Genomic DNA, 25,834 nt, shown 5'->3' with positions numbered 1-25,834 from the left:
TGAATGGATGAGTGACAACACGACCGCCTGATGAATTACACTGAACACTACACAATCCCTTTGGTAACTAATTAATAATCTGGAGCTTAACTGTTTCTCATTAAAGTGGCTCCACCATTTTGTGTTTGCTCTGTTGCAGCAAAAAAAAAACAACTCACAACAAACAAAGATGTGCAGCACATTTATATTTCAGCAGCATGCGGCCGCCTCCTCCTCCTCCTCCTCCTCTTCCTGCATCTCACGGCTGACTTAGGGAGTTGTCTTTTCTTCCTTAAACACACAAGGGGGTTTAAAAGAAGCTCGTGCCTGGCTTAATTAGAGTTAACGCTGGCAGCGCTGTGGATGCTGCACAACCAGAGCTCTGCAAGGATGCTGGAGCCGGAACAGGCCGGCGAGCAGGCACACAACAAACCCTCCTCCACCCCCCCTCGTGGAGTACGTACAGCTAACGAGCCTATATGCTGCACATTTAGCATCTCTTTACACTAATAGACAGCTGCATTTATCTCTCAGCATGTCAGAACAAACGCATGGGAACGTACCCGCAGCTCCCTGTCCAATCATGCGATCGGTGCGCAGACAATAGGTGAGTAAAATACTAAATCATGAATAGCTGGACTGTGATGACACAATAACAAGAGAGTTGAAGATTCGAGATGTGGTCCTGCAGCATTACAAGCACATCAATCAATCTAATGGGCCCACTGGACGAGCGTTAGCCCGCAGCTGCTGCTCTGACAGGTTACACGGCGTTAACATGCCACACACGTCAGAGCGAATCTCTTTTTTCTTTTTCCTTTTTACATCAGCTAAGTCTCTGCGTCCCTCTTTTGTTGTAATTTCCTGCAGTTTCATGCCCGGGCATCAAAGAGAGCACAGCTGTGTCATTGGATGAACGCTTTAATCTATTCAGCCAGCGCATCTGTGCGCTCTGTCTTACGCTAAGTCATTAGCCGCTCGCCATAATATGTTTATTTGTGTGCGTGCGTGCATGTGTGTGTGTGTGTGGCTGGTTTAGCGAGTATTCACGTGAGCGCGTATGCATCCAGTCATGCGCACAAACAGTAATGTATGAGTCTCGCTGCATATGTGCTCTCTTCATGCAGGAATCAACACACACACTGACAAAGACACACACACACAACATGACATGAGAGGACTTTTTTTTTTTTTTTTAAGGCCTGAAGTTGTGTTGGGTTCCCGGCTAAAGGCAATACCGAGGCATCACATCGTGGACGCTAATCTGTGTGATGGTAAAGTTTTTCCCGAGCGACGCTAAATTTAGGCCGGATTGCTGCTTCTGACTGACGAGGGATAAGAAGTCACACAGAAGAGGAAGAGGAGGTGAGATGATGAGTGAAGACGGGGGAAGCTCCACAGGAGATCCCACCCCCCAACCAGCCACAACACCCTCATCCCAGAACCACCTGGCGTTGACACCGTTTCAGCCCGGTCGTCCGGTGAAACATCACGAACACGTCCCGCTGTGTCGACGAGAAGCACGAGAGGAATCCTGATCGCAGAAAACTGACTGTGGGAACTGAACGGAGTCAATTTTTATAGAGCCACCAACCGAATGTTTGGACAGATTAAATTGTCTTGGCTCATATAAATCATTGTCAGCCGACTGCGTCCGATCACAAAGTCATCCACTCTGTGTAATTAGCTGAGGAGCAGGACGCTATTTGTCTCCTGCGATGCTGAATGAAAGAATTTCACTCGTCTGGTCGGAACAAATGAGATTCTGAGCACTTGTTGGTCAATAAGGGGGAATACAGTTGTCCCGTCTGAGCTCAGTGGCTTTGACTGATTACGCTGTGGTGTTTATTTAAATCGGACCTTAACGTTTGTGGGCTTTACCCTTATTGACTATTTGCTAAATCACCAAGTTTGAGTTTGGAGGATGTTAATGGTTTACAAATTAGGGCCCCGACACACCAGGCACAACAGCCGGCTGTCAGTCAATGTTGGAGCGATCGGTCAGTGTCTGCGGCCCTTGTTGTTACAGTATGGCCGGCGGTGTTGGCACTAGTCAGCTCTTCTCAGTGGCTTTTTGGCTGATTCAGCGTGTCGAATTGGTGTCAGAGCAAATAGGTGAGAGAATTCACTCCGATTGGCTGTTCGGCCAAGTGAAAAAGAAAGGGAAAGCCTCCTGAGCCTGTTGCTGTAGTATTCATGATTTTACCCACAAAACACATCTCTTTCCTGGTCTCCGCCTCTTCGTCAACGGATGTGCGACTTATTAGACTCTTGTTTTGAAGTGGGTCGGCTATAAAACAACGGCAAATCAACCAAAGGTAGCATATTTAACCTACTGCCAATGGATGTTTAATGTGCAAGCTAGCAAGCGCTGCAAACAAAATCAACATAAATAAAGTTCCTGGCTAGAAATCTGACGCCTGCCTTTGTCTTCCACTGTCTGAAATCGAGGACCCGTTGGTTAAAGAACCACTAAGAGTTTTAATCAGCACATGTGACACCTTCATCACAGGAAACCGCACATGATGTCACCAGTGAGAGAGACAGCGAACAGTCGATTTTTACTAAAATGAGACGACCGTATGTTCGGGTAAAGAAGGTCTAAAGGTCAGACTGAGGGATGCAGCGGGTTCAAATGCACAAGTTCGGTCGACCGCTTCACACCGCCTCGCATCTACCTCTCAGATGGAGGACACAGTGTGGATGGTGGAGAGGATGCTGTGATGTAAGCCTGCATCTTCAACCTCTCGGCTGCCTTTGAAGTCTCCCCATGGGGGTGTGCGAGCTGGGGGTTGGTAATGAATCAAGCTGAGCCGTAATGAACGTCCTTATTCAAGTCTGCTTTGATGAAATTCCACCTGGCTGATCTCAAATCACAGAACAAAACAGTCAGGGCTTGCTAACAACTGTTATGAAAGCAATACGGGTTGGCAGTATGATGGAGAGCATCGGGCGACGCCGAGGATCCCTTCAGGATACATTTCTCTGTTCCATCCCTTCCTTTCTTACTTCCCCTGCGATCACTGAGTAGGATGAAATCTGATGAGCGTCTGGATTTGCACAAATGTTTAAGGCCGAGTCTTGATGTGCCTCCGCAGCTATCTGCGTCTATAAGTAATCCACCCTGAGGGGGATCTAAACAAATGAGACATTATTTATTGTTGTGAACCTAAACTGGCCGCCCGGTGTTACTAATATGCACATGTGCGCCAATTAAGATGTTTAAGAGCTCTGTAGAGTAATTAACTCAGCGAGAGGCCTGTCCATGCTATAGCACATTGTGTGAATACATCAAACACATTAAAACGTCATAAAAGGCACTGAGCTGATCGTCTCTGTGGAATAATAACCCCCGTTAACAAAGTTGTCAGGATGAATACATTACTTATCTCTCAATTCATTACACGGTCGCTGTCTGTGTGTCGCATCAGGCCGTAGAAATTAGCAAAAAAAAAAAAAAGTCTTTTTCACACTTCTGCAGCGGCACCGTCGTCGACGACATGCTTTTGTACAAGTCTGGGGCCCATCTGGAAGCCCGCGGTATTCACGATAGGTAGAAGGAGACTGCCAGGAGTAACAAAAGAAGTAAGTAATTATAGAGTGGGATCTCACAGACAAAGCGTGCGATAGACTGCCAACAGCGTTTAGCTGCGCAGCGCGGCAACTGCTGCTGCTGCTGCTGCTGCTGCTTCAGGTTATGAGCTGTGTTTATGGTAACTTTTTGGTGTTCAGCTGGACTTTTAACGCCGCCGTTAAACCGTCTCCTCTAAGCCACAGTCTGTGTGAGGATTACACTCGAGAGTTCAACGAAAAAAAGGCGAAATGAAGTTGAGAATTAGGGACTCAACGAGGTAAGCGCCGGATTGAAGTTCTTGTGTCGGCTTTTATTCCTTCATTGCCTTCAAAAAAAGTCAGTTTTAGTTTAAATCTCATTCTCATTTACTAATATTATACTTTAATACTGATTTTTTGGGAAACTAAATGTACTCCGAGCCAAGGTCAAAACTGGCCTCTGTAATAAAGCGGATGTCGAACAAATGAGAGTCGATGCAGATGAAGCAAACGTTTCCAAAAAGCGCTCTGGGGGAAGACGCAGACGCACCAATTGGCTTTCTAATGCGGCCCATTCTAAACAGGTATCGCTTTGATAGTGATTAAACTGGAATTAGGCTCCAACTGGTTACTGCAGCAGTTTACATGCACACAAACACTCACACACTGACACAGGAAATGCTTCAAGACATACAAGTTCGCAACAGATTTAGGCCTCTATTGCACACAGAGAACCAGGCAGAATCTCCTGCTCCTTCCCAACATACAGGGTATATACAGACACACACACACACACACACACACACACACACACACACACGCCTACAAAGACATAGCGTAGCTCCTTCAGGCCGGAGGGTGGGTGACAGAGCTGTAAGGGCCAGCGCTGTGTTGGGCAGTAACAGGGGCAGATGCAGCGCTGAGTAGCCCGAGGGCATCGCTGAGTATTCAAGCTTCACTGGGCCTCTTCATCAGCGCCCTCTGATGCCTTAGCCCCATGACCAACGGCACACACACACACACACACACACACACTAGCAGCACACACAGCCAGTCAGGCCTTTTCGGACAAGAGGGGGAACCGGGAAAGAAGTAGAACAGCCTCATTGAGCGCAGACGCACACAAGTAAGACTGAGGGAGCTGGAGAGGATGTAGGTTATGGTGGACCGTCTCCCTCTTGCTAACTCGGATGCTGACGGAGTATCTGGGTTAACTCTTTGTGTGTGTGTGTGTGTGTGTGTGTGTGTGTGTGTGTGTGTGAGTTGTGAGACAGCTCATGACACAGCTCAAACACTTTAGATCTGTGACAAACAGCGTTTTAATTTGGCTGCTGAGTGTCGGATATCACCAGATGTTTCGCAGATTAGATTTTTTAAGGAGCGCTCTTGTGCTTTTTTCGTTTTTTTTCCTTTCCGATATGTAAAAATGTCCAAAGCAACAGAAGCTCCTCTCTCCCACAGAAAACGCCGCTCCTGAAACGCATCATCAGCAGTGCCGTCTTTAATTCAGTCACTTAATGACATCACTACGTCACCATGTCACACATCCAAAATGATTCATGTCTCGCAGCTGGTTTGGCAAGTTAGAACTGAATGTACACAGCTTCTCTGTTGTTGTTAGCAGTGCTGGCTCGGGCGTGTTTGAGCTGACCAATCAGAGCAGACTGGGTCATTCGGAGGCGGGGCCTTAAAGAGACAGAGGGAGAACATACTGCAGAACTGGACAGTCTAAGAAAACTGATTTTTTGAGCCGTAAAGCTTCGTAAACATATTCTAGTAGTAACCCAGAATGAAATCATGAACCTGAAAATGAGAATAATATGTCTCCTTTATGGTTTAACTCTAATTTCACCACCGTTTCACAAGGAAGATTTCCATATCAGATCATAAAGTCATGATGTAACTGCAGCAACATTTCCTAGACGCTAACATGAGACCCATCCACACACACACACACAAATTACATCCTCCTATATCTTTCTCAATTGCTTTATCCTCGTCTCTCCTCCTCTGTCATAACGTCTCCTTCACACACTCGATCTCTCGCTGTCTTCATCTCTCTCTCTTACACAGACAGAAACACACAACTCTTACAAGCACACACAACCTCATTTTGTTACCGACACGCCAAGTCATGCAGAAAACACAAGGGAAGCTCTTTTTCTTTCTTTTTTTTTAATCCCGGGACGAAAAAAAAAAAACAGCAAAATGCAATAACCTGGGACAAAAGTGCTGACATCTGAAGATGAGGCTGCAGCTCAGACGGACGACTCGGTTGCGGCTTAAATGAGCAGGAAGCGAGACACAGACGGATAGATTGACTCCTCTCTCTCTCCGGGCTTCTGATCCTCTTATTCTCCCACTTCTGTTTCCCCTCATCTCCCCCATTTATCCCCCATTCTTATCCCACTACTTTACCCATCTGTATTTCCCTTTCATGCTCCTCTCATCCACCAACCACATCTGGGCTGCACAGCTCAATCCCTCTGTCCTCATCCTCCACCTGTCCTGGCTCTACCTCCCACTCTCATAACCTTCCTTCTCACGTCTCGCTTCTTCCTCCCCTTCTCTCTTCATCTTCCCCCTTTTTTTTTTTCGCATTTGCTCCCCTCACTCCCTTGATTAGCGAGATCGACCAGCGCCGAGCCGGCCAGACGTTTCGAGAGGCTCCTATATAAATAAAGAGGGCTGAATCAGACGCTTCAATTACAGATAACACATTCACACCGTTTGCATTTCAAAACACGGGGAGAGCGATTGAGATGTTGGGCACAGGAAGGTCAAGCCTTGAAGGTTAAGGAAGCGGCACGGCAAAGACAAGCAGTGCTCGATTTGTTCTTCTTCTTCTTCTTCTTCTTCTGGTCAAATTATTCATCGTACGACTCCCTCTGACTCTTACGTAATTGTGAATTTGTGCGAGCAAACGGAGGGCTGCCTCCTCATAGACCAGCGAGAGCGGTCTAGCGCGGAGCCATAGGGACTAAAATAGTTGGTCATGTGTTCGTTATCGCTCTCCTCTTTTTTTAAAGTACTCACCCCGTATCCAGAAACATTAAACAGGAGAGGACCTTCGAGTGGGTCCGTAACTGTGTGAGAGAGAGAGAGAGTGAAGGGAACGAGGTTGTGGGATTGTGATAACTTCAAAGGTTATTATTATTATTACTGCAGGCTGAAGCCATGCTCTGGCATCCCTCAAGCTTTGATCATTATGTAAAGCTGTTGTGTGCTCGGCGCTGCCACTGAATACATTACAGAGTGGATAACCAGGCATCGTGCAGGCGGGCGCGCACAGACCGACACATTGACTCAGCTTCTAAGTTTTCCTCTTATTTTAAAATTAATCGCCGTCATCTCACCGGTGAAGAGAACATTCTTATCTAATCACACCTGGATGTGAGATGACGGCGGCGAGGAGGACGCAGACTGGCTTCACTGACCGTTAAATGCTATTTAAAGGGGCACTCCGGTGCTTTTCTTTTTTACACGTTGCATGAGGATCATAAGCGTGGCGGTCAAGGAGAAGGACGGCACAAGGCTGTGAAAACAGTTGTATAACATCTATTTTGGTTTCTGGGGGAGTTTTGTTAAGAAAATGATGATATCATCAAGGTTATCTCGGCTTCAGTTGGTGGCAAATTTATTAGAGAAAGTCTGCAAAGAAAACTCACAGAACCAGGTGTGTAGTGGAAGGTAACACATATTCCGGTCAGTTTTACCTTCATAGTTACCTGAAGAATGGACTTTAACAACATTTTAGGCTTTTATAATGTATATTTGTGGTATATAAACTGACACATGTTAGCATTTTGGTACCCGAGCAAGAAAAGAAACACTCACAATAGTCTCAGCCAGCGCTAAACCAAAGATAGAGCGACGGGGACCCTGCAGAATAGTGTTGAGTGGATAGTGTTTTGAAAAGCTAACAACTGCTAGCTTGTCATTTTGAGCTTGTAGCTATCTTAAAGGGAGTTAAAACACAGTGGATAGCGGACAGCGGTTCTGATATCATCAAGGTTATCTCGGCTTCAGTTGGGAGCAAATTTATTACAGAAAGTCTGCAAAGAAAACTCACAAAACCAGGTGTGTAGTGGAAGGTAACACATAATCTGTTAGTTTTACATTCATAGTTATCTGAAGAATGGACTTTAACAACATTTTAGGCTTTTATAATGTATATTTGTTGTATATAAACTGACACATTTTAACAATTTGGTACCCGAGGAAAAAAATAAACACTCACAATAGTCTCAGCCGGCGCTAAACCAAAGACAAAGTGACGGTGACCCTGCAGAATAGTGTTGATTGGATCCTGTTTTGAAAAGCTAACAACTGCTAAATGTCATTTTGAGCTTGTAGCTAGCTTAGAGGCAGTTACAACATAGTGGATAGCGGACAGCAGTTCTGATATCATCAAGGTTAGCTCGGCTTAAGTTGGTGGCAAATTTATTAGAGAAAGTCTGCAAAGAAAACTCACAGAACCAGGTGTGTAGTGGAAGGTAACACGTATTCAGGTCAGTTTTACCTTCGTAGTTATCTGCAGAATGGACTTAAAACACTATTTTAGGCTTTTATAACGTCTATCTGTGGTATATAAACTGACACATGTTAGCCTTTTGGTACCCAGGGAAGAAAAGAAACACAATCGTCTCGGCCGGCGCTAAACCAAAGATAAAGCCACGTTGCCCCTGCAGAATAGTGCGGAGTGGATCCTGTTTTGAAAAGCTAACAACTGCTAGCTTGCCATTTTAAGCTTGCAGCTAGCTTAGAGGTAGTTACAACATAGTGGATAGCGGTAAGCAGTTAGCGGATAGCGGTAGGGAGGACAATGCCGTCAGAAATAGTCGGCTGATGGCAGGCTTACATCCAGCTGCTGTTGCCACCTGCTGCCTTAAAGGTGCAATACGTAAGAACTTCATACTCTAAACAAACAGGGGGCAGAATATCACTAGAGTAACTGCTAACTGCTGCTAACCATAGCAGACATAAGTTCCTAAAACCAGAGCAGCTAGCGGTCATATTAGCTGGGGAGTGTTGGCTGAGGTACAGAAGCGGGTAGGGGCTAGATAGATAGATACATAGATAGATAGATAGATAGATAGATAGATAACTTTATTTATCCCCGAGAGGAAATCATAGCACAATAGCATGTTAGCATGCTTCGTCTAAAGATATCTCTGCAACACATAACATATTTGACATGACATTAACGCTGTTATTTCCTCACATTCAGCTAAAATTCTTATGTACAGCAGCTTTAAATGATAAGGTGAATCAATGCATACTGTTGAAATACAACCTGCCTATAATCGGTTGTTTGCAAAATGGCTGTTAAGGAAACAAATGAGTCATTTTGACCTCTTATTAAAAAAACACTATCAGCATATGTTGCAAAGAAGATCCAGGTAATGTTTTGCGTTTTTGCTTAAAACTTGAGCTTAATAATGCACTATTAGTGAGAAAAAGCTGACCATAATTCATCCATTGATCAACTTATGGACTGATAGTTTCGGTCCCAGCTGCACTTTACATCAGGACGGCCGTCGACTGGAGGTCACAACTCGCTTCCTTCATGCTTGAATAGGACAAACCGCCTCCGCTGTGTCTTCCACAGTCACATGTATGAAGCGTGTTCTAGGGCACGATGTCGGCCTCCTGACAGCCTTCATGGTTTCTGTGCTACATGTTATTATTACCCCTATTAATAGAGTGTTGCTGTTCGGGCGATTATGAGCTTAGGAGGAGGACGAGGAGGAGGAGGAGGTGGGGAGGGGGAACCCCGGCTCACAGGGGCCTAACAGCCACCACTTTTAATTTTCGTCCACACGTTCTAATCCGAAAGCCACACTGAACTTGAAAACAAGCCATCTGTTCTGTTCCTGCCCCCCTTTTCTTACCTGGCCTACATTAGCCTCCACACACACACACACACGCAGAGAAACAAACATGGGGCAGTGCAAATTAATGTCCTGCACTGTCATCATCACTGTCATAAATATAAAAGAAGGAGTGCTAACAATAAAAAGAGAGTGGAGGAAGATGAAGATATATGACAACATGACACACACACACACACACACACACACATTGCTGGATCACAAGCCTGTAGGTGCATTACACTGATTTTGTTTTGGGGGGGGGGGGATTTTTTTTTTTTCTTCAAACATCGACATTAATTCATCCTTGTTTCAATAATAAATGACAGCATTCAATGATAACCGGGCTCACACACACAGGCCTTCACACACACACACGCACACACACACATAGGTGCGATGCCCACCCCGGTTCAACACCAAGGACAGCGGTCGACGCGCGGGGAGCCTGACAGCCATGACAACACAGGACCACTGATTTATCCCTGCACGGATATTCACCGTGAGCAACCGACACAAAATACACACACACTCACACCGAGACACAAACCTTAGACGAGCATTTTAGCTTCACTGAGCGGCGTCTCTGCCCCCCGCAAGAAGCGGCAGCAGCAGCAGCAGCGGCGGCGGCGGCGGACACACATTCACCGCCGAACCGCATCGTCTACCGCGTTTAGTCGATGAGAAAAGCCCCGCACGTACCTGCTTGTCCCGGGGTCGAAGAGCTCACATGTCCCGCGGCTTTGTTTTGGTCTGTAGTTGTGGGTATTATTATTATGGTGGGCACCGTTATGTGTCTGCCAGCGCCATGTTATTATCGGTGAGAGGAGGACTGTGCGGTCCGTCCTGTGTGCGCTACATCCGGGCTGTTGAAGGAGGAGAGCGAATGAGCGCAGTTCGTGGTGGCGGAGAGGGCGGAGAGCTCCGCGGATATGTAGAAGCACCTGTGTCCCTCCACCTCAGTCACATCCACACACACACACACACACACACACACCATCATAATACATCTTATATCCTGTCTGAGATGTTTTCTTTCACTGGATATCACAGAGAGCCGCCATAGAGATTTAAATACAGTGTGATTACCACACAATGTCAGGTGTAAGCTAGTTAGCATGCAAGCAGAGAAATCAAACACCTAGCTTAACTAGCATGAAAGTAACGGTTAGTTAGCTAAACGGTTGAAGTAGATAGCTAAGTGTAAGTGGTTGAGGGTTGAAATAGTTATATTTAATTACTGGTAAATGGTTGAGTTACCTTGTTAAAAGTCATTGATATAAGGTTGAAATAGACAGCTAAATAGTGTGATATAAACCTATAGTTGGAAGAGTTAACACACCTAATAGATTAATGGTTGAAATAGTTAGTTAAAAGTAGCTAATGTAGCCTATACATGGTTGAAATAGTTAGTACTAACGTTATTAGATAAATGGTTGAAATAGCTAAAAGTAATGGGTAAATGATTGAAATAAATTGTTAAAAATTGGCTGATGTGGGCTATTAATGAACAAAATTATTAACAAGATGAGTAATTAGCCAAAAGTGATGGATAAATGGTTGAAATAGTTAGCTAAAGGTAGCTAATGTAGCCTGCACATGGTTGAAATAGTTAGTACTAATAGATAAATGTTTGAAATAGTTAGCTAAAAGGTGCTAATGTAGCCTATACATGGTTGAAATGGTTAGTAAGATACAAATGGATAAATGGTTAAAATAGCTAAAAGTAATGGGTAAATGATTGAAATAAATGGTTAAAAATAGGCTGATGTGGGCTATAAATGAACTAACTTATTGAAAAAGATTGCTAATTAGCCAAAAGTGATGCATAAATGGTTTAAATAGTAAGCTAAAGGCAGCTAATGTAGCCTATACATGGATGAAATAGTTGGTACTAATAGATAAATGGTTGAGATAGCTAAAAGTAATGGGTAAATGATTGAAATAAATTGTTAAAAAATAGGCTGATGTGGGCTATAAATGAACTAAATTATTGAAAAGATGAGTAATTAGCCAAAAGTAATGGACAAATGGTTGAAGTAGTTATCTAAAGGTAGCAATTGTAGCCTGTACATGGTAGAAATACGTAGTACTAGATAAATGGTTGAAATAGCTAAAAGTAATGGATAAATGATTGAAATAAATGGCTAAAAATAGGGTGATGTGGGCTATAAATGAAATAAATTATTGAAAAGATGAGTAAATAGCCAAAAGTAATGGATAAATGGTTGAAATATTTAGTTAAAGGTAGCTAATGTAGCCTATACATGTTTGAAATAGTTAGTACTAATAGATAAATGGTAGAGATAGCTAAAAGTAACGGGTAAATGATTGAAGTAAATGGTTAAAGATAGGCTGATGTGGGCTAGAAGTTAACTAAATTATTGAAAAAGATTGCTACTTAGCCAAAAGTGATGAATAAGTGCTTGAAATTAACTATTCATTCAGTTTCATTAACTAAAAGTTATGTATAAATGGTTTGAATACACTAAAAAATGCTAAAAAGTATGATATAGACCTACAGTTGAAAGAGTTAGTACCCCTAAAAGATAAATGGTTGAAATAAATGATTAAAAATAGGCTGATGTGGGCTAGAAATGAACTTACTTATTGAAAAAGATTGCTAAAAGAAAATGTCAGGCCAATTGGCTAAATGGTAAAAAAGTAAAAGTAAAAATAATGTATAAAGTAATGTATAAATGGTTGGAATGCTACAAAGTATGATATAGACCTGTAGTTGAAATTGTTAGTATTGCAATAAATGAACTAAATTATTGAAAAAGACTGTAATTAGTCAAAAATAATAGATAAACAGTTGTTAACCCTCAGATTTGCTTTGTGGTTATTTTAAGATGAAGTAATAAATCCTAATAGCATTTGAAAGATTTCCGTGTCTTTCATTGCTGAGGTCTGATACTGATCTGTTACTTCAAAACAAAAACAAAGATGGAGCCTTGCAGCCTTTTAAGTGCATCACAGTATCAAGCTTCCATTGTTCTGCTTCTGAGGAGTGTGTTAGGCGAGAGTGTTCATGTGAGGCCCAACGCAGGCTGCAGCCCCGGAGCTGTGGGGATACATGCAGTGTGACAGCCTCCGCCAGCTCCGACAGTGTCGCAGCCCCTCATTGATCTCCCATCTCTGTTTCTGACGGGCCGTCTGAAGCGCAGGGCTCTTTCCCCCAGACTACAGTAAAGCGAATGTGCAAAGTGCACGAGTCAATTCCTCCCGCTGTGACGGGGGAAGTCCTCACGTCTGACTGTCTGGTGAACTGAGGGAGAGAGTGAGAGAGGAGGAGGAGGCGGAGAGCTGAGCATCCATTATTATACCAAGGTCTAGTTCTTCTTTGTGTTGTTTTTAAACACAGGGCTCGATGATGGAAGCCCCACCACATGTCCTTCCCCTTCAACAGCTTCCCTGATCGCCTGCAAGGACACCTTCCCTCCTCTGAACAGCTGCTCATACAGGTGAGGACGTCACAGACTCCACATATGAGCAACATGTGTGTCAATACAAACAGATACTCTCCTCCTCGCTACTCCATCTTTCCTCGCTCCAGTGATTTCTTCTCCACTTGTGATGACACCGTCCTCGCCCGCTCCGTCTCCCACGCCGCCTCTCCCCGCCACCCCATAAATCCCCCCTTTGGGAAATAAGTGCCGGGGACGGGGAAGCAGTGGGAACACCCCTCTGAGCTCAGGCCTATTACAGGCTGTGCTTATTATGGGTTTTATGGACGGCCACATCTATCCTTTCTCATACAGCTACAAGAGGGGAAGGTGGGGAAGCCTGATGGTGTTTTTCAGATATGCTGTGTATACTGTGAATATCTTTACAGCTCCGAGATTCAGTCCAAAGAGCTGAGAAGTGATACCTCTCCCCAAATATAGGCCTATCTTTGAGTCACCCTCTGGAAAGGTGTCATTAAGGCTGACAGCCCGACAAGGAAGCAGTGCAAGTAGACATATTTGGATGGGCAACATATTTGAATAAATGTTTTGAGATCCACTTGCAAATCTTACCACATGAAGAACATTTTTCAAACCTACCTGACTTTTGTATGCTCCAAAGAAACTGTGGAATATCCCTTTAATGGGTTGCAGAGCTTCATCAATGTTTTGTTTTGATATATGTGAGGATAACACATATTACAGACTCATCCTACTGCTTTGCTTGGAGCAGGACTTCCTACCTGCACCTCCCTGTCAGAATTTGACACCTCCATCTAGTGGTGCATTGTGGGAGTGCACAGGTTACCAGAGTGCATCTCTCTGGGAGGGTTGGTAGTACTACCTGCTGGTGCCACTGCATAAATCAGAACGTCTCTGAGCGGAGACGCCCTCACTCGTGACATGAAGCTGATCTCACGGCGGTCCAGATACGATGATCGTTTTAAAAAACACACACAAACACACTCGAGTCCCTGGAAATAAAACGTCCCATTGTCCCCATGGCAACTGTAGCAGTTTTCTTTGAAGCCGTCTCCCTTCACTCGTACACGCTATCTTTGATTCAGTCTGCTCTCGCTCACTCGCTCTTTAGTCTCGGTTGTAACTGGAAAAAAGCAACCGTCTCACAGAGCGCCGTACCTCGAACCACAGCAGAGACGTTTTACCTGGAGTAGAAATGTCTCTTTTGTACTCCAGTCAGGCTTGTTATTGCACCTTTAACTGGAAAGAAGTGCTGAGGAGGAGGAAGAGGAGGAGGAAGGGGAAAGGGGGCGAAAGAGAGGTAAGTAGATTGAAGTTTATGAGTGTTGGAATGCGGCCCGGAGCTTATCAGAGTGCTAATGCCACCGCTGTCACTTTGGAAAACCCTGCTTCCTGCCAGGACGCTCTCTTCTGCCTAACAGCAGCACGCCTCACGGTCGCCTCCTTTCCCCTCGACTGCCTCATTGGTTGAAGCTCACAAAAGCAGATCTAGAAAGTGACATCATCACCATCATCATCATCATCATCATCATCATCACCCCTCTCCCGTCATGACCACATGGTGAACATCCACTCGAGTGAAGCACTGTAATTCACTCTCTAATTTAGATTGAGCTATATTTGTCACACATTCATGATGTTTCCATTGCAACTCATTGTATTATTTAAGATCACATTATTCAATAAGAACAGATTGGGTCGAGTGAGTACAACAGATTCCAGCTCTCTTGACAGGCCGGCGGGCCAAACCTGGAGACTAACCACGGACCAAATGTTCTGGATTGTTTTCTTGGCGAGAGATCTCCTCAGACAATATGCAGCCCGAGCAAAACAATTCCCAAACATCCTCGCAGCAACCTCTTCATTTTATGGTTGTCTGAAGCCCGCTGACTGTGCTGGAGAACATCACGGGGCAGCACACAGCCTGACTTTTATTTCCAGCCCGATCCATAAACAAGTGATTTTGTCGATACAGTGAGTCAATGAAGAGATTCAGAGGCCAATGGCAAGTGCGGCGGTCTTATGAGAGGCTGTTAGTTAATGCATAATAAGATACATATTTAATGCTTAGTAAAGCTTTAAAGGTTCAGAGTTTAGTGAGTTTTGGGGAATGTTTAGGCCGCCAAACGTTTTATTAGGAAACTAGTTAATAAAATGGAAAACCTTGGCAGAGTAAAGTAGAAGTATTTAAGTTAATGTGCGTAGTTACGTTGTTACCCAAGTGTTTAGGGACATCTGCTTGTACTGTGCTTTTATTTTGAAAACAATGATATATAATTCCAGTATCTCTCCCTCTTACGTTCCTCTGACAGCGGACTCTTCCTTCCTCCAACTTTAAATTGAGACTGTATGTTTTGCACATCACAATTTATTATTTAATATTAAGTCTAAATATGAAAATGAAAACATTTCTAATTTCTAAAGAGTATAAATCTGAACTTTGGATAAATCCAGGTTCAATCCATTTGTTGACATATTACACTCAGAGGTTTTGTGCAGAGGGATTTCTCTTTTTATCACTCAAAAATTGACGTTTCTTTCTTTATTTTTTGGCACTGACAGATTGAGATGTGACTGAAAGCAGGTCAGGACTCAATCCAGGTTCACTGCAGCCAGGACAAAGTCTCTATAAGTAGGATGCGCGCCCTACCAACTGAGCTAAACGGCGCACCCAACTTGACGTTATAAGGTGTTATCTCAGGTGACAGTCACTCAGGTGAACTCTCACTCATTTCACATCTAATTAAAGTCCCACACACAGACTCGGTGACGACAGCAGGTGGTCAAAAGGTGCTGTATTGCTCATTTTGCAGGTAAAAATAAGACCCGCCCACGACTCAGTCAGTGCAGTTTGGGCGTTAAGTTCAAATCTCGCTGTCTGATCCTCACTCTGATCAGAACAGCGCTTCTCACAGGATCTATTCCTGTTTTGTGAATGATTGATTTAGAACCAGGTCCCATGTGTTGCCTCTCGCCATCTCTTATCACATTAATGAAGCTAACAGCAGCTCACTGAGAGGTTTGTAACGTTTTTCTCGCGCTGATAGTGCTCAAGCCCTAATAAAATGCTCTGATGAGCTTAAGGAAACTGCAGAGGTCATACAAGCGACCTCATTCACATTATACATTCCATCCATTATACATTCCATCCATTGTTAATAGAAAAAATATTGATTAGCGCAGCTTTAAGTTTCCCCATGAAGCATCAGTTTTATTTGATTTACTGGTACTGACAACTATATAATCACCGCTGTTACAATTTTCCACACATTTCACTGTTTGCTGTAATCCACAACGGTCCCCGGTGAGCACGGGCGAACGCCAAACAATCATCTGTTTATCATTTAATTCTGAAAACAATTAAAAATCAATTTAAAACGACAATAAAAGGACGGGACAATTTGCCTTGTAACGGCTTATAGGAGATGATGAGACATTAGGATCTAATCAGCCCAGATGCTCCATTCAACAGATTTGAGTGGTGTCACACAAAAATGCACACACACACAAACACACACACACACAAAATTTTCCAACATGGCCGCACCCTTCGCTCTTGCCTAATGTGTGAGTCACAGCTGGCCTCCTGAGGACAGACTACAGGGTGCTCTCATACACTCATGAAGAATTAATGAGGATAAGTGTGTGTGTGCACATGTGCCCATGTGTTGTACGTGAACACGTGACACATTATTATACAGTATTCGACATTTAGTGCACTGTATGTAGAAATAATGGCGGATATTCCAGTGAGGTTTATATAACTGATGATGATGATGATGATGAGTCAGACCTCAACAGACAGCGTCATGGACAGAAGACAACAGATGAGAGTCACAACATTTGAGATAAGACAAGAAAAGAGAAGTTAAGACAAGATCAGACAAGATAAGATATGATACGTTACGTTACGATGATACCATAAGGTAAGACAAGAAAAGACAAGTTAAGACATCACAAGATACAATACGATACAATACCCTACATTACGATACCATATGATAAGACAAGAAAACATAAGGAAAGACAAGGTAAGACAAGACAAGATACGATATGATACAATACAATACGATACAACACAATACAGTAAGACAAGAAAAGACAAGATAAGATACGATATGATATGTTACGTGACGTGACGTGACGTGACATGACGTGACGTTATGATACGATACGACATTATACCATAAGATAAGACAAGTTAAGTCAGGACAAGATACGATATGATACGGTACGATACTATACCATAAAATAAAACAAGAAAAGATATGATATGATACATTACGTGACGTGACGTTACGTTATGATACGATACGACATTATACCATAAGATAAGACAAGAAAAGACAAGTTAAGAAAGGACAAGATATGATACGTGACGTTACGTTATGATACGATACGACATTATACCATAAGATAAGACACGATAAGACAAGTTAAGTCAGGACAAGATACGATATGATCGGTACGATACTATACCATAAAATAAAACAAGAAAAGATATGATATGATACATTACGTGACGTTACGTTATGATACGATACGACATTATACCATAAGATAAGACAAGAAAAGACAAGTTAAGACAGGACAAGATATGATACGATACAATACAATACGATACAACACAATACAGTAGGACAAGAAAAGACAAGTTAAGACAGAACAAGATATGATATGATACGTTACGTGACGTTACGTTATGATACGATACCACATTATACCATAAGATAAGACAAGTTAAGACTGGACAAGATAAGATATGATACGTTACGTTACGATACTATACCATAAGATAAGACAAGAAAAGACAAGTTAAGACAAGACAAGATACGATATATGTTACATTATGTTACCTTACATTACATTATGATACTATATTATAAGATAAGAAATTATACTATATTCCTTTAAGGACCCCTCAGGAGAAGCCTAAAGACACTTCCAACTTCCAATGAATTAATATTGAGTATGTTAAACACGTACAGCACTCACAACAAGTGTTGTACATGAACGAACAACGCAGAAAACTTGCCACATGAGACATGTTGTGAATAGAAAATGTTTTTATTGATTTATTTTTATTCACAACTTTTATCAATTTTCCGTTAGGACGTTGTGAACGTCCTAATGGATAAATACAGAAAGTCCTCAGGATTATGGTGTTGGACACTGGTCTAACGTTGCGGCCTGTCACATATATTACAGGCCTGTCTGAATTTGCAGGGAGGATGTTAAAGGACCAGTTTTGAATGGTTTGTCTGTTCTGGGCTACTGTAGAAACATGGTGGTGTAAAATTAGTTATAAAACGTTGTTTAAGGTAACAAAAACACAAAAATTGTTAGTTTCAGGTGATTAAACACTACTGAAAACATAATTCTGAATATTATTATCCATTTCTGCCTCCTAAAAACTGGACAGAAAAAGGAAAAAGAGCAAATGTGGGATATAAATTCAAACCATGACCCTCCAGAAAATCAAATAGTCGAAAACAATGTATTTATTAAACCAACAATCCTGTGGTTGCATTTACGACACACAGCCATAAAACAATGGCAGCGAAAGGGACCGAGGTTTTTAAATACAGATACAACTGAAACTGGACATTTTTGGGATATACAGTCACGACAATTGACTTTTAGAAAAACAGAGAAAATTGCTGTGTCACATCTGCCTTTTCTCTCGGTCTTTATTTTTAAAATGCAGAGAGAGAAAAAGATTCCCTGTATGTAGGGAATATATGATGTATGCTGCATCACCCAGGGTCTCCAATGAGCTGCTGTGAGAATGTTATCAGAGACAGACTTGGATGAAGATGTGTAGGTGTTTTGGTGACTACAAATAATAGATGTGATTTTTTATTTATTTTTTCGCTTGTTCTTGGAAGCTGTGCTCTGTAAATGTTTATGATGCAATAACCTGCTAACCCTGAGAAATGCAGCGGACAGAGAAAAAAAAAACACTTTGTCAGAATAAAAAATGTACTTTTTCTATTGGGTGTTTTGCAGATTTAAATCTCTTGCTTGAATTCAAATGTTTATCTGAACCCAAAGCAGCCACTTACATGTAAGAAAAAGGTCTGTGTACATGATACTCTGTAAGATGGTTTTGATGGCTGTTCAAGTTTAGAAATTAAAGACCCAGCTGGATAAATGTCAGGAGCTGAATTCTTGGAGGATTAAGTCATAGCATTCTCAGAGCTTCTCGCAGTTTTCTGGCATTTTTTTTTTCTTTCTCCAGCTCAGATGATTCCTAATCTAATAACAGTGCGGAGGACAAGCAGTGCAACTGTGTGAATCCACATATGCGAGAGTCATTTGTGATGAAGCTGTCGCCCCGGAGACTCCATTGTGACGATTATACGTGTCGATTTATTCGGCTGAGTTCGAACCCGACGTCTCTCTCCTTGTTTAATGTTATCGATAACACCACCGAGAGATAGCACGAGAAGAGGTCGGACATTAATCTCTGCCACTGTGAATTATTTTTAACAGATGCCCGGGAGGGGGGAAGATATTAAATCTGAAGTACGCCTCCATTGACAAGCAAACACAGCGCAGAGTCTTAACCTGGGGCTGAACCAGGCAGTTATGTCTGACTCTTGAGCCGTCAGTGCCTGAGTCATTGGATCATACAGAGAAAAAAAACCCTGAGCACTGAATCCTGACTTTCTTTGTCTATCTGCTGTAATTGTGTTACTCCACGAGGCTTGAGACAGATATGGCATGTGCGTTACACAGTCCCATGACTGCATGACAGTGAAGTGGACAACAACATGTCAGTGTGTTGTCAGTGGTTACCATTTAAGTAAAGAAAAGAAAGTATATAACATTTTACAAAGCATGCCAGTGGTTTTATAATGTATAACTCTGACTCTCTCTTACAATATCTGTCACTTTAGATTATTTTTACCAGCTGACAGCAGTCTGGACAAACAGTCGAGGGAAGAGATACCATAAAAATAAAGAATTTAGCTGAATATTTAGTAATGTAACACTATAAAAAATACAGATACAGCAGAAAATTGACATTTTGGGATATATAAAACACATTACTGTGTGTTACCTCTGCCTTTTCTCTCTGTCTTTATTTTAAAAAATCTTCATTTAATATTTTGTATTATTGTGTTGTTGTTTTTTCTCTGTAAGGTTCTTAGGTTAAGTTTTATTAAAGAGAGGTTGACAACAACAACAACAACAACAACAATGGTCACTTGCTTGAATTGAACTGGTGACACTGTGGCGGTCATGCAGTGCAACCATCCTTCTGTCATTTATAAGTGTGTTTCTTAATATTCAACCTGTGTTTTATGTTTTTGAACACATCAACACCAACAAGGAAAAAAAGATTCCCTGCTTTAGTTTCTGGACTGACTATGTTTTTCTTATTTACATCTTCTTCCTGACCATGTGAGCATGTGGTGTTTTCTTTCCCCTGACAGAAGGTGGAGTGATGAGGTGAGGAGTGGCCACGTGCTCGGAGGGTTTCTGGGGCTATAAAAGAGTGTTTCTGGACGTGCTTGGCTTTAACGACGCCGTAGCCTGCAGCCCTGCTCCTGTGTGCACCTGAGGGTTAAACACCAGAGAAGGTAACCTTTACATCTTATTCTTCACGGTGGCACTTCACACAAGGTTTTATATTTTTATTATCTTTTATATCTTTGCCACCAGAGGTGGTAGTTTCAAGAAAATAATGCAGTTATGTGCTTGTCGGCTGCTGTAGAGTTTAAGGTGTTCGCATCATTAAAATTTTATGGAGATATAAGAAAATAATTAATCTTATGTTCATGTTTATCAAGGTAGTTTATCAGTTTGATTGCTGATTATTTGGTTATGCTAACAAAGCTACTGAAAGGCCTTAATCTATGTGAATTGATATTTAATATTGTAACATGTGACTGAATCTTTTGCCTTAACATACTTTTAAATTGTTGATAATGTTTTGTAAGTCAAATAAATAAGAAAAAATGAGTTATGTTATACCAACATTTTATAAAAAACAGTAATAACAAGTGGTCAAAAAGTTCTACAAACATTGTACTTTATACTTTATACAACAAACAATAACTTTAGTGACTAGCTACTTTGCAGATTTAGTTCAGTACTTCAAAAAGGTAATCAACAAATAAATTATGATTTAATATTATAGATTAATATAAAACTATTGATCCTTAATTAAAGGAAGTATATAAAGTAGTTAAACCATCTTAACTGGCTGTAACACATGAATGAATCTATATTATAATTCAATAGAACAATGCACGTTATTGTTTAATATTTCTTTCTGCATTATAAGTACTTTTGCTTTTTGCACTTAAACTTACACCTTTTCGTTGTGTTAATTTGTTTTTGTTTGTTTGACTTGTTATTTTCTGAAGCTAGAAAGCATTAAGTTAATTTATTGTCTATCTAACAGTGTATTTGCATTTTTACTAGTTGGGAAATGACCCAAAAAAAACCAAACCCAACCAAACTTAATTATACTTGATATCCTTTTATTCCTCCTAGTTTTTCTCATGTGAGAATTTAAACGCACTTCTACATTGTGTTACTGCTGCTTCTACTAACTGAAAAGACCCGAGTACACATTTCACCTCTGCTATTAACAAGCATCAGTCAGAGGTATGAAATAGTGACACCAGGTGGTTTAATACTCCCGTCACAGTTAATTGAATTTGCAGTCACAAGGACGACTATTGACTCCAGAGGATCGTTGTCACTGCACATTCCTCTCCAGGTGAAATGACCCAGAATCAATACGCCATTGTGTTCCTCACAACGCGTCCTGCGGTCATCATCATTCAATTAGTACATTCCATAGCATCCGATAAGCTGACTATGCATATCTACATGGAGACGGACGGTCGTCCTGTGCAAACGTTGGCTGATCTCTCTGACATCCTGACGAGCTGTGGAGTCCTCTGGTGGTCAGCCAGAGAACTATTTCTTCTCTCTGCAGCTCATCAGAGCTCAGTAATGAAGTCCATGTTCTGTATGTTTTATAAAGAAATAAATATGTTTCAATACCCGAGTTAAAAAACACGCTTTTTAAGTTTAGGTTTGGTCGGCTGTGTATCTTCCATGTCGTGTCGTTTATGATTAAAGGCTGAGATCTTGTTTTTCTTTTTGTTCCATCTCTAGTTGCTCCTCTGAGACTTGTGTTTGTTTGCGAGCTGTAAAGTCAATAACTGTGATCTTGTTCTGGCAGGCAGCATGGATGTAAGTACCGCACCAAACTGTCAGAACACCACGATGGTAAGAATCAATTTTCAACTATTTTTTCCACATATTCCATCTAAATGTGAACGCTTAACTCTTTGCTTACGTCAAACGGCCGTGTTTGCAACTGCCAGTTGGTGTCCTCCATCCTCTCCACCCTCTCTCTTCCCCATTTCTCGGTTCTGGCCCCTGACCCGTCTGTCTCTCCATCTCCCCCATGTTCCCCTCTTCCTTCTCAGTGTTCTGACGCTCTGTGTGGCAGCTGCCCGCCCTCTGGCTCTGCCCCACAGGCTAATAGTATTTGGCCCACCTTACCTCCGTCTGGAGCTGGGTTCCCTGCGTGGCCCGGTCAGCCCACCCAGCCTGCACCTTGCTGGACCGGCCAGCCAAACTCACCCTGCTGGCCTCCTGGGTCACAACCAGCCCCATCCTTGGTCCCCGCACCGATTTCCTACCCAGCCCCGGCTCAGATCTTAACACCAGCTCCTGCTCCTGCCCCGATCGTAATCCAAGCTCCAGCTCCAGCTCCAGCTCCAGCTCAAGTTCTAGCTCCGGCTCCGGTGCAGCCCTGCAACCCTTACTGGCCAGGCCCCCAGTGCCAGCCTCCCCAGCCACCGGCTCCAGTTCAAGCTCAAGTCCCTGCTCAGGTTCAGGTTCCAGCTCCAGCTCCAGCTCCAACTATAACTCCTCACCCAGTCCCGGCACCTGGTCCTGCTGCAGGCACACACCCAAATGTACCGGGGTGGGCTGCACATCCTGGTTGGCCTTACAACCCAGGACAGTCAGGATGGCCTGGACAGCATCCATCTTACGTGCCTCCACACTGGCCTCCACCCACATCTGGACCTCTTGTGAGTCAAAGAATCTGACCTCTGATGTTCTTTACTATGGTACAGGAAAGACTGACTGAAAGGAAAAGTGAAAAATGTAGTTATCATTTACTTATTGTGAAGTTTCTTATTCCATAAAGCATTTCTGGAGTTTCACTGCAAAACAGTGTTGCAGCATTAGTAGATGGGGGACAAAAAGGTCGCTCAAAACAATAAATCTGGTCTATGCAACTTTTCCCGGCAAAATCCAAGTCTCCAGAATCCCCGAGATCCCAAATAGATCTAACAAAAATTACACCCTTGACATACAGTCAGGCTTGTTCACCAAATACGTAACTAACACTGACCGAGCAGTATTTCTGTTTAGGTTGTGTTTTACTTTATGATACAAGTCCCCATCTACATCAGTTGGTTAGGAGAATGCAGCAACGCCGCTCTGATGCAAAGCTCCAGAACTGTTCTGTGCACCACAAAACTTAATCCGATGCTTCATCGTTACGAGGCTGAATAGATAATAACAATTTTTAGTTTTTGGGTGAACTTCTCCTTTAAAAGAGATGTGTATGTAAAAGTACTGATGGATAAATGTGTGCGTCAGATTGTCTTTTTGTCATTCTCTTGCTGTTCAGAGCGTGCCGTACAACTTGAACCTGGCCCGCGGGGTCTACGACAAGATGATGATGACCATCCTGGGCCATGTCAAACCTAATGCTAAAATGTGAGCTTGATTACATGTATTCAGATCAGTTTATGAACATATATGCCCATTTTTACACTGTCTCTTGAGTTTAAAATTCATATAAAACATACAAATCTGACCAGTTGTTTGAGGACAGACAAGTCAGCAACCAGTTTTGATCCTCCGCAGGTTCACAGTGAACTTTCTGAGAGGCAACGACATCGCCTTCCACATCAACCCCCGCTTCAGCGAGGGCGGCAAACAGGTGGTGGTCCGTAACCACAAAATAGGAGAGCGCTGGGGCTCAGAGGAGCGGGACCTGAAGGGACCCTTCCCCTTCGCTCAGGGGAGTCCATTTGAGGTGAGCAAGAAACAGGACTCAGACGAGGCGGTAGATTGTTAAAAGCAGTGCTTAACGATGCTATGTGTAGCATGTTAGCGTCAATAAGTCATTACCACATTCATGTGGAGACGCACACGGAGCAAAGTGTCTGTGTCTGCTGCCTGCTACTAATCCACCTTACAGCACAAATAAATTACACAGACAGAAAGCTGCTAATTATTTAAAGGAGTGAGATGTAAAATATCAGCAAAATATTAGTTTAAAACTTAAAGAAACAAACATTATCAACAGAATCTGAAGAAACAACAGTGTTGACGTCATGTAAATGATGTCTGTGTATTGTTTTGCAGAGATATATCTTAAGTTAGCATGCTAGCCAGCTAGCCTCGGCCCATCCCGTCACAGAAATACCACTTTTTACCGTAAGAGGCAGTAGTCTTATAGTCTCTGACAAAATAAACTCACAAAATGTCCAGCAAGGACATAGTTTTATGCCCATTTTCCATTCTAAACAGAAAAATACAACCGCAAACCGTATGAATGCAAGCTTCCGTCTTTTACCGAACTAACACTCGCTTAATTTCCTCATTAACTCATGGTAAAAAAACTTTAATTGAAATAAACTTACCAAAACAGTGTTGCTTAGTCTCTCCACAGTTGGTTAAAGTAAATCCTCAATTCGCAGATTTGAAAAAATGTCTGTGCATAGCTCTACACAGAGTTGGCTCCATGGCTAACTGGGCTACTTGCTAATAGAAGCTAGTCTCTAAAAGCCAGATATAGCTACAACAAAGGGTAAAGTGAGCAGCAGTTAGCGGTTAATCTGCTTTCTGTATCCGGGCTATTTCTTCCATGTTACACCTTTAACCCTGCTCTCGTTTGTTTGAACCTCACCATCACATGTTTCATAATGCTACACATGGTGCCTTTAACTGACTCCAGGTCACTTTCCCCATGGTTAACGTCAGGCTAACGTTTGGAAAAGATGGAAAGGGTTGGAAAGTCGTTTGTGCAGGCGGGTCCTAGATAAAGGAGCTGCTGTACTGCAGGAAGGCTCCTGGAGGTCAGTGGGGGTCTCATGTTGCTCAATAACATCAATAACCATTACGCTTCTCAGGCTTCGCCAAGAGGTTACTAACCCGGAGAGCTAATTCTGTCACACAGCCTGTGTCCGTGTTTACTGGCAGCAAAAACAACTAGATTCAGACTTTTCCTTCAGTGTTACTGTTATTTTCCAGCCAGTAAAGTTTAATTAAATGGGACTTGCACTGACATTAAATCATCTTTATTACACTTTGGATATCTTTTCTCTTTTTTGTGGCCCTGCAAAGTGACTCTTCCTGAGTGAAACGATGATCACATTTCTTTCTAAATGTACACAATCTGCTCTGTGCCCAGATGAAGATCCTGTGCACCCACGAGGCGTTCAGGGTCGCCGTGAACAACATCCCGCTGTTTGAGTTCCGGCACCGCGTCAGAGAGCTCAACCAGATCGACAGAATCAACATCCTGCACGATGTCGTCCTCACCTACGTCAACCTGGAGATTCTACCATAGGAAGCACATTATTACTCACACAGCACATGAATCTCTCTCTCACACACACACACACACACACACACACCATCTATAGGCTACACCTGCAGGAACTAAAACCTTCCAATTTATTCGTCATGATGCTTAAAGATCGAACAAATTAGCGTTATAATGTGATGTAATATTAATATCGACATGAGCTGAGCTCATTTTATAATATGCTACAACTCCTTCCTCTGCCACACAGCTAACCCTTTAATATACACAAAGCTTTGCACCTCTGTATTATTGTGTACAATATTTCCTATATTATTAATTTGATACTAACAGATTTATACGTGTGTTTATATCATTAGAAATCTGTTAACTGAATAAAAATATTGCTCAGACAACCG

The 25,834-nt window shown here is 42.4% G+C and overlaps 2 protein-coding genes across 3 annotated transcripts in view; one reads left to right on the top strand and one right to left on the bottom strand.

Moving 5' to 3' along the window:
- The window catches only part of pak5 (p21 protein (Cdc42/Rac)-activated kinase 5), a 79,918-nt gene extending 69,598 nt beyond the window's left edge, over positions 1-10,320 (bottom strand). The window contains exon 1 of the mRNA XM_030404643.1: positions 10,107-10,320. The gene's annotated coding sequence lies outside the window, so the exon portion shown is untranslated. The remainder of the gene's footprint in view (positions 1-10,106) is intronic.
- LOC115573730 (galectin-3) lies at positions 9,730-25,832 on the top strand. Of its 2 annotated transcripts, none has more exons than XM_030404647.1 (7): positions 9,730-9,906; positions 20,275-20,421; positions 22,041-22,051; positions 22,291-22,902; positions 23,511-23,599; positions 23,750-23,921; positions 25,302-25,832. In XM_030404647.1, exons 3-7 carry the CDS (start codon positions 22,046-22,048, stop codon positions 25,458-25,460), a joined length of 1,038 nt encoding a protein of 345 aa, XP_030260507.1. In that variant the 5' UTR covers positions 9,730-9,906; positions 20,275-20,421; positions 22,041-22,045; the 3' UTR covers positions 25,461-25,832. The 2 variants fall into 2 exon arrangements, with proteins under 2 accessions (XP_030260507.1, XP_030260506.1); XM_030404646.1 differs by having other exon boundaries at positions 9,736-9,906; positions 22,041-22,087.
- The last annotated feature ends 2 nt before the right edge of the window (positions 25,833-25,834 follow it).

Source organism: Sparus aurata, chromosome 22, assembly GCF_900880675.1.
Source record: "Sparus aurata chromosome 22, fSpaAur1.1, whole genome shotgun sequence".
In the NCBI taxonomy this organism is placed as follows: Eukaryota; Metazoa; Chordata; class Actinopteri; order Spariformes; family Sparidae; genus Sparus; species Sparus aurata.
This window is presented reverse-complemented; position numbering and strand designations above follow the sequence as displayed.

What these genes read in the sequence shown, in the direction of transcription:
- LOC115573730 (XM_030404646.1), top strand. Translation starts at nt 22,046, where the DNA reads ATGGATGTAAGTACCGCACCAAACTGTCAGAACACCACGATG. An exon ending in ACTGTCAGAACACCACGATG is followed by an intron (nt 22,088 to 22,290) that starts GTAAGAATCAAT and finishes CTTCCTTCTCAG; the next exon opens with TGTTCTGACGCTCTGTGTGG. An exon ending in CACCCACATCTGGACCTCTT is followed by an intron (nt 22,903 to 23,510) that starts GTGAGTCAAAGA and finishes CTTGCTGTTCAG; the next exon opens with AGCGTGCCGTACAACTTGAA.